This window comes from Chrysochloris asiatica, unplaced genomic scaffold (genome assembly GCF_000296735.1).
Source record: "Chrysochloris asiatica unplaced genomic scaffold, ChrAsi1.0 scaffold00075, whole genome shotgun sequence".
Lineage (NCBI taxonomy): Eukaryota > Metazoa > Chordata > Mammalia > Afrosoricida > Chrysochloridae > Chrysochloris > Chrysochloris asiatica.
In genome coordinates this window covers 11,251,247-11,260,696 of record NW_006408593.1, presented here as the reverse complement: position 1 = coordinate 11,260,696, position 9,450 = coordinate 11,251,247, and the positions used below count along the sequence as shown (strand labels likewise).

The 9,450-nt window shown below is 50.1% G+C and overlaps 1 protein-coding gene across 1 annotated transcript; it reads left to right on the top strand.

The window, feature by feature from the left end:
- The first annotated feature begins 6,567 nt into the window (after positions 1–6,567).
- CHST1 (carbohydrate (keratan sulfate Gal-6) sulfotransferase 1) lies at positions 6,568–7,807 on the top strand. Its single transcript, XM_006865040.1, has one exon. The coding sequence runs from the start codon at positions 6,572–6,574 to the stop codon at positions 7,805–7,807; it is 1,236 nt and encodes a 411-aa protein (XP_006865102.1). The 5' UTR covers positions 6,568–6,571.
- Positions 7,808–9,450: the final 1,643 nt, after the last annotated feature.

Here is a 9,450-nt window from a genome sequence, read left to right as displayed (position 1 = left end):
AAAAGCATCAATTCTTCTATGGTCTTCCTTATTCACTGTCCCGCTTTCGCATGCATATGATGTTATTGAAAATACCATGGCTTGGATCAGGTGCACCTTAGTCTTCAAGCTGACATCTTTGCTCTTCAACACTTTAAAAAGGTCTTGTGCAGCAGATTTGCAAAGCCTTGGAAGCCCTGTACAGGGTTGCTATGAGTCATAATCAACTCCATGGCACACCACCACCACCACCACTACCACCAAGGAGTGGTTGAGTGTGCTGCCACTAACTGAAAGGTTTGTGGTTCAAGCCCACCAGCATCTGCATGTGAGAAAGCTGTGACAGTCTGCCTCCATCAAGACTGCAGCCTTAGCAACCCTGCGGGGCCCTTCTGCTCTGTCCTATGGGGCCAGTGTGAGTCAGCATTGACTCGATGGCAGTGAGAAGTGTGTCCTTACATTTCTGTGGGTGGGAGTTGGGGAGGGAAAAGTAACTGAAATGGTCGCCTCCTTAGAAAACGTTTTTCTGTAAAGAAAGTCCCAAGGTGAATTCTATTTTCAGAACCAGAATCCTAGAGTTCAGTGAAAACTCTCTAAGGCAGGAGTGGGAAACCTTTTTTCTGCCAAGGCCCACTTGGATATTTGTAACATCATTCTTAGGCCATACAAAATTATCAACTAAAAAATTAGCCTGCTTTATTTAGTCAAACATTTTATTAACTCACCTCTAATGGCTGTGTAAGGAGCTCTGGTAGCATAGTGATTATGAATCTGGCTGCGAACCTTAGGGTCAGCAGTTTGAAACTACCAGCTGTTCCATGGGAGAAAGATGAGGCTTTGTGCTTCCGTAAAGATTTACAGCCTTGGAACCCCTGTACAGGGTCGTTATGAGTTGGAACTGACTCCACGGCACATAACAACAACAATGGCTGTGTAGTGCTGTGGGTTAATGTGCTGCAAGGTTGGCAGTTCAAGCTCACCAGTGGCTCCTTGGAAACCCTATACAGGGTCACTATGGGTCGGGACCGACTGGATGGCACTTAACAACAACAGTGGCTGTTAACCTCAGGGTCAACAGTTTGAAACTACCAGCTGTTTTGCAGGAGAAAGATGAGGCTTTTTGCTCCTATAAAGATTTACAGCCTCAGAAACCCTGTACAGGATCATTATGAGTCGGAACTGACTCCACGGCACACAACAACAATAATGCTATGACTGGAGTCCTGGTGTGGCGCTGTGGGTTAATGTTTCAGACTGCAAAGCCGTTTGAACTGTAAGGTAGGCGGTTCAAGCTCACCAGTCACTCTTAGGAAACCCTATACAGGGTTGCTATGGGTCAGCACTGACTTGACGGAACTTAACAACAACAACAACAATGCTATGACTGGACTCCTGAGATGGTGCTGTAGGATCAGCACTGGACTGCAAACTACAAGATCGACAGTTCAAACTCACCAGCTGCCCTTTGAAAACCCTATACAGGGTCGCTATGAGTCGAAACCAACTCGACGGCACTTAACAATAATGTGATGGCTGGAACTGCAGTTGCCTTGGCAGTGCCAGACCAAATGATTTTGAGGCTCTTTCGACCCCTAGGTTGGTTTGAAGCACAAGGTTGGTGGTTCAAACTCACCAGCCACTTCTCAGAAACCGGATAGACGGTCACTATGAGACAGAACCGACTCCCTAGCACTTAACAACAACAATACCACCTGTGGGCCAGAAGTTCCCCACCCCTGCTTTAGGGGTCTGTTTACTGTTTTGATGGGGACCAAAGTGGGTGAAATGTGAATGGAGTAAATGTGGGTCAGGAAGCAGAATTTACGCATGGATTCCCAAGTATTCTACCTGAGCTGGAATCCTGATGCTGTTCTTACAGTTGTGTAAACTTGCAAAGCCTCAGCTTCCCTATCAGTACAAGCAGGAAATGACATTCCTAACCTCAGAGGGCTGGTGTGAGGGTGAGATAACCTAATGCCTGTGCAAGGAGCACATGCCGGGGAGAAATAGAATGGATGTCCAGGAAGTGTTTGGCTTTTTGCTTACTATGTTACCTAGAACAGTGCCTGGCACACGCTAGGTCCCATCTGATCATTGTTTGTGAATCAATGTAAAAGAAGTGCATTCATATAAAATGACATTGTAGCTAAAGGATGGTCCCTGAAATCGATAGATGATTCCCTGTCACTTATTGCTGGTATTCCCTATGTGTCCTCTGCTGGACACTCACCTGTGTCTTAGGGCCATCCTCAGGGTAGCGTACATTTAATACAGAGGTGGTTCTTATTGGGTGCCTTGCAAAGGCTCTCCAACTACCACGGGATTGTGATTTTACTCTGTTCACACTGAGAGGTTCCCAGGACTCTAGACTGGGTCCCTTCCTCGATGACTGCTGCTTGGTGACCTGGAGGGTAACAAGTGGAGTTTCAGTCTTAAAACAGGACCCTGAGGCCCACTGTCATCTCAGCTCAGCCTCCATGCCCCTCACCACAGTAGGCAGGCTGCTTCTACTATATTTCCTCCAACTCAGCCTGATGGTGGGGCACCTGGGGGTGCAAACAGTTGGCTGTTGGTTACTAACCAAGAGGTTGACAGTTTGAATCCATCCAGCAGCACCATGGAAGAAAGACCTGGCGATCTGCTTCCATAGTCTACGACCAAAAATACCCCGTGATGTGCAGTTCCACTCGGGAGCACGTGGAGTCTCCATGAGTTAGGTTCGAGTCTATGGCCATGGCTGTGGTTTTGGTTGGTTTTAGTCTGATGGTGAGGGGCCAGAGCACTGGCCTGGGAGTTTAACTCAGAGGAGTCTGAGTCTCTGCTTCTTTTTTTGTAAGAAAAAATATATACAAGAAAACATTGGCTATTTCAGCAATATTGACATGTAGATTACAGTGATACTCACCAGGTAAATGAATCATTGTGTAATCATTCCCACAATTCTTTTCTAAATGATTCCACCAGCAAAACAAAAACTCCACACCCCTAACAGTGACTCCCCATTGCTCCACTGTCCTGCTCCTTGTAACTACTACTAAGCTCTGGACTATTTCCTGTGAGTGGGACCACACAATATTTGGTCTTTTGTGACTGACATATTTCATGTAGCGTGTTTTCAAGTTCCAGCCATGTTGTAGCATGTATCAGGACTTCATTTATTTTTATGGTTCCTGGTGTGGCGCTGTAGGATCAGCACAGGACTGCTAAACATAAGGTCGGCAGTTCAAACTCACCAGCTGCTCCTTGGAAACCCTATACAGGGTCTCTATGAGTCGGAACCGACTCAACAGCGCTTAGCAACAACAACACTAATCCACTGGAGTCCTGGTATAGACTCAGCAATAGAATAAGCACTGGACTGCTAACTTCAAAGGTCTTGGTTCAAACCCACCAACCACTCCTCAGAGACCCCAGGTTGCTATGGGTGACAATCGACTTGACAGTATTTAATAGAACAAAGAGCGCTATGTGTTGTTTCTGTTGTTGTTGTTAGGTGTGATCGAGTCATTACTGGCTATTAGTGACCTCATGCACAACATAATGAAACACTGCTCGATCCTGGGTCAACCTCACTACTGTTGCCATGCTTGAGTCCATCAGTGCTGTCACTTGGCCAATCCATGTCATTGGGGGTCTTCCTCTTTTTCTCTGACCCTCCACCCTAGCAAACATGATATCCTTCTCCAGCGTCTGGTCCCTCCTGACAATATGTCCCAAATATGAGAGATGAAGTTTGACCATCCTGGCCTCCAAGGAACACTCTGGCTGCACTTCTTCCAACACAGATCTATTGGTTCTTTTGGCAGCCCATGGCACTTTCAATATTCCTCTAACACCATAACTCAAAAGCATCAATTCTTCTACGATCTTCCTTATTCACTGTCCAGCTATTGCATGCATATGAGGTTATTGAAAATACCATGGCTTGGGTCAGGTGCACCTTAGTCCTTAAGCCGACATCTCTGCTCTTCAATACTTTAAAAAGGTCTTGTGCTGCAGATTTGACTAATGAGAGGTGTCATTTGATTTCTTGACGGCTGCTTCCATGTATACTATGTTAATATATACAAAATGTACTACATTTGGCTTACCAACTGATCTGCTTATGGCTTCTGCCTTTTGGCTATTATGAATAATGCTGTAGTGAACGTTAATGGATTTGCTACTTCTTATTAAAACCATGGTGCAGCGTTAGAACACTTGGCTGTTAACCAAAAGGTCAGTGGTTTGAACTCAACCAGCTGCTCCTCTGGAGGATGATGCAGCAGTCTGTCTGTAAAGGTGACCATCTGGAAGCCGGACAGAAGCACTTCTACTCTGTTCTTGGGGTCGCTATGAGTTGGAATCCACTTAATGGCAGTGGATTTGGATTTTATTTTATTCAAACAAACAAAAAATGCCAAACTCATTGCCTTTAAGTCAGTTCTGACTGGCAGTGTCCCTATCAAATGGTCCCATAGGGTTTCCAAGGATGTGGAGCAGCTGGTGGTTTTGAACTGCTGACGTTTTGGTTGGTAGCCAAGTGCTTAACCATTATGCCATTGGGGCCCCTTACTTCTTACTAGCTTCTGCACATTTCCTTTGTCTTTGAACCTCAGAACGAAGGGGGTGAGGAGACTTACAGAGTGGGGTGCAGAGGATAACATGGTGCTGGGAGTTGGATGACCCAACCAGGCTGTGCAGCAGGTTTGGGAAATGAAAACCCACTTGGCTGACTCCTGTCGGAGTCAGGAACAAATAGATACAAGTCCAGACAATAACCAGAACAGATCTACAACTCACAACTGTCTGCCTTCCCGCTTCCAATGACTGGCCCCTCTCCGGCCTGCTCACACGTGGGAGGGAGACATACTTGTAAGTCTAAGGGCCTGAAAGTGAAATCTCTGAGAGGGAGAGAGCGTGGGTTCTGGGGCTGAAGTAGGTGGGTAGCTCCCTCTCTGTGCCTCAGTTTTCTCACCTGTGAAATGGAGAGAAGACTGGCAGCCACATGAAGCTCTCCTGAGGAATAAGTGAGTGAGTACAGGAAAGAGCTTAGCACTCAGGAGCTTGATGCTTTAACTAGAATCTGAAGACCATCAAGCTCAGGAGCGCTCCCTGAACACCGTTTGCTTTGGATTTCAGGTAGCCAATCTCCCTATTACGGAGTGGTTGGAAGAAGTCTTCCTGGGCCATCCCTTCGGAGCCGGCCTTAGTGTCTGGCCTGGTCTTGACGAAGCTGCTGTTTCAAGCTGGAGGTTTGGGGTAAGCCCCCAACCCTTGCTGCCTTCTGCTAACCCCTTCCTGGGGAATCCCTGAGCAAGTAGAATTTTGCTTATTGAAAACATGGAACCTATTGAGACTGAGCTTCAGGCTGCAGCAACTTAACTTGGACACTCAGTTCCATTGTTGGCCCTTGGGTCTGGGTCTGGTCTGTCAGCATGGCCCCCATGGTCCCCAGAGCTGCAACAGAGCTAACCAGATCTGAGGTGTTTGTGCACATAGGTTGTTTTGTAGCTCCCATGGTTTCCTGGGGCAAAGGGGTGGAGGGTAGGGAGGGTACCTTCCTGGGAAGTTGCCTGTGTTGGGTGTCAGCTGCCTGCTGAATGTGCAGACTTCCCAGAATCCCTTACCACTGGGTCCTGGTATGAGCATAGGGACCTTGACCAGCATACCCTTCCTGGGAAGTTGCCTGTGTTGGGCTTCAGCTGCCTGCTGAATGTGCAGACTTCCCAGAATCCCTTACCACTGGGTCCTGGTATGAGCATAGGGACCTTGACCAGCATACCCTTCCTGGGAAGTTGCCTGTGTTGGGCTTCAGCTGCCTGCTGAATGTGCAGACTTCCCAGAATCCCTTACCACTGGGTCCTGGTATGAGCATAGGGACCTTGACCAGCTAGGTAAGCAAGTGACTAGGACAGAGGGTCAGATCCGGGGGACTCTCAACAACCTGGTTCTGTATAGAAGCCCCTGGCTTTCCACTTCAAACCAATGGATCACCAGTGGGAAAGGGGATATTGGGAGCTCACTCCCATCTCAGAACACCTCCTCTCTCTGTCTCCCTGCAGTCTGCCAACCAGGCCAGGAGACGCTGTCGGCTGTGGACCCCCAGTTCGGAGCAGCTCCTCTTTGGTGAGTGACTGGGTGCTGGTGGTATACTTTCCTGTCATAGCTCCAGGGCTGTTGATGAACTCTGGCATCTTTAAGACTCTGTGAGGTTGGCACCTGGGCCCTTGGCACACCCTTCACATCCCTTGCCTCTTGTCTGCCTCCATTCCTTGAGGGGTTTCCATCATCTTTGCGTCTAGTTTTGTTTCTGCCGGGACCCTGAGCTCACCTGTGGCTGGGGAAGGAGGCGCCGGAGCGCTGGTTGGGTGGGGTGCCATGAGCATTGAGGTCCCTGACCTCCTGGTCTGTCTACTCTGGGATTCCAGAAGCTGCTTAGGCCTTGGGACAGGTGTGTGGGTGAGCATTGGTCTTGTAGCTCACCTTAGAGACCAGTTCTTTCTAGGGAGTGAGCTGTGGCCCACCCACTGCCGGCTGCTCCCTGACCACTGTCTGCCTTTGCCTGCAGTCCTCGCATGGTGGAGAAGCAGCCCCATGAAGGTGCCCAGCCATGCAATGTTCCTGGAAGGCCGTCCTCCTCCTTGCCCTGGCCTCCATCGCCATCCAATACACGGCCATCCGCACCTTCACCGCCAAATCCTTCCACACCTGCCCCGGCTTGGCCGAGGCAGGGCTGGCGGAGCGGCTGTGTGAGGAGGGACCTACCTTCACTTACAACCTCTCGCGCAAGACCCACATCCTCATCCTGGCCACGACGCGCAGCGGCTCCTCTTTCGTGGGCCAGCTCTTCAACCAGCACCTGGACGTCTTCTACCTGTTTGAGCCCCTCTACCACGTGCAGAATACGCTCATCCCCCGCTTCACACAGGGCAAGAGCCCTGCAGATCGGCGGGTCATGTTGGGTGCCAGCCGCGACCTCCTTCGAAGCCTCTATGACTGTGACCTCTACTTCCTGGAGAATTACATCAAGCCCCCGCCGGTCAACCACACCACCGACAGGGTCTTCCGCCGAGGGGCCAGCAGGGTCCTCTGCTCGCGGCCGGTGTGTGACCCCCCGGGCTCCGCCGACCTGGTCCTGGAAGAGGGAGACTGTGTGCGCAAGTGTGGCCCGCTGAATTTGACCATGGCAGCCGAGGCCTGTCGAGAGCGCAGCCACGTGGCCATCAAGACCGTGCGGGTCCCTGAGGTCAACGACCTGCGGGCTCTGGTTGAAGACCCTCGGTTAAACCTGAAGGTCATCCAGCTTGTCCGCGACCCGCGGGGCATTCTGGCCTCACGGAGCGAGACCTTCCGAGACACGTACCGACTCTGGAGACTCTGGTACGGCACCGGGAGGAAGCCCTACAACCTGGATGTGACGCAGCTGACCACGGTGTGCGAGGACTTTGCCAACTCCGTGGCTACCGGCCTCATGCGGCCACCGTGGCTCAAGGGCAAGTACATGCTGGTGCGTTACGAGGACCTGGCCAGGAACCCCACGAAGAAGACAGAGGAGATCTACGACTTCCTGGGCATCCCCCTGGACAGCCACGTAGCACGCTGGATACAGAATAACACGCGGGGTGACCCGGCCCTGGGCAAACACAAATACGGCACCGTGCGCAACTCGGCTGCCACCGCCGAGAAGTGGCGCTTCCGCCTCTCCTACGACATCGTGGCCTTTGCGCAGAACGCCTGCCAGCAAGTGCTGGCCCAGCTGGGTTACAGGATGGCCACCTCGGAGGAGGAGCTGAAGAATCCCTCCATCAGCCTGGTGGAGGAGAGGGACTTCCGCCCTTTCTCATGATGCGGGCGCCATGGGTGGCTGGGTGGGGGCACCTGGTGTCGTTTTTGATAAAATGGACCATTTTTAACTGTTGCCTTATTTCCCCCTCCCTCTTCTACCCTGTCTTTGTGTCCTTCTTGCCCCCTGTCCCGCCTCCCCCCCACCCCTTCCTGCCTCTTTTTGTCTTTGAAATTTGCACTATGTCTTGGACGGGATTCATTGGGGCAAAGGAGGCGTGAAGTGGGGTACGTTCCCACCCCACCCCGATTCAGACACATGGATGTTGGGTCTCTATATGGATGGTGACAATGTTTACAAGCACCACATTCACACACACGCACACACACACACACACGAATGTGTGCACACATATGTGCACACACGGGCACCCATGCACAGGTAAGGTGCCCAACACCATACAACTTCTCAAGCTGTTCGAATGGAAGAGTGCTCGGGGGACTGTAGTTTTGCACTGTCTTACTTCCACAAGGTAAAAGGTTAAAAACAAAAACAGCACCTCTCTCTCATTTATGAATGGTGTCTAGCTCCTTCCCAGTCCTGCTTCCTGCCCCTGGCACCTGCTCTCCACCTTGGAGCAGAGAAACTGCCATCTCTTGTCACCCTTGCCTGTCAGTGAGCAGGTTTTTACTGTGAGGTGAACGTGGACCTTGTTTATTTTTTCCAGTCTGTGGAGATGCTGTCTGTCTGTCTGTCTGAGTCTTGTGGCTGCCCCTGGACCAGTGATGGCTGATGAATCTTAGGAGTTTTTGATTAATCTTGGGGCCCATCTGTGATATTTCTTTGTGCCAAAAAAAAAAAAAAAGAGTGGATCAGTTTGCTAAATGAATATTGAAATGCTTTATCTGTGTTTTCTGTAAATAAAAGAGTGCAATAATAGCTGCATATGACTATGGGATGTTCTGAGTTGGTACTTGGCTGTGGCCAGGAGCAAGAACAGCACATGGAAACTGAATTTGCAATCTTTGACTTCCAGAATTTTCATCACCCTCAGCACCCTCGAATGAGCACAGAATTTCATTTCTCTTGAGTCTGTTGGGGCCAGGCATCTTACAGCCAAGGGGAATGTTCAAAATACTTCATCAATGAGTGTTGTTAAGTGCTGTTGAATCAGTTCTGACCCATAGAGACCTTTTAGAGGGTTTCCAAGGAGCAGCTGGTGAGCTTGAACCACTGACCTTGCAGTTAAAACAACTTTGCAGTCCAGCGCATTAATCCACAGCACCACACCAGGACTCCTAATAAATGATGTTGTTGTTGTTGTTAGGTGCCATCAGGTCAGTACCTACTCATAGCGACCTTATGCACAGCAAAACGAAACACTGCCCGATCCTGGGCCAACCTCACTATTGTTGCCACGCTTGAGCCCACTAATGCTGCCACTTTGTCAATCCATCTCGCTGGGGGTCTTCCTCTTTCTCTCTGACCCTCCACCTTACCAAACATGATATCCTTCTCCAGCAACTGGTCCCTCCTGACAATGTGTCCGAAGTATGAGACACGAAGTATAGCTGTCCTGGCCTCCAAGGAGCACTCTGACTGCACTTCTTCCAACACACATCTGTTGGTTCTTTAGGCAGCCCATGGCACTTTCAATATTCTCCCCCAACACCATAACTCAAAAGCATCAATTCTTCTACGGTCTT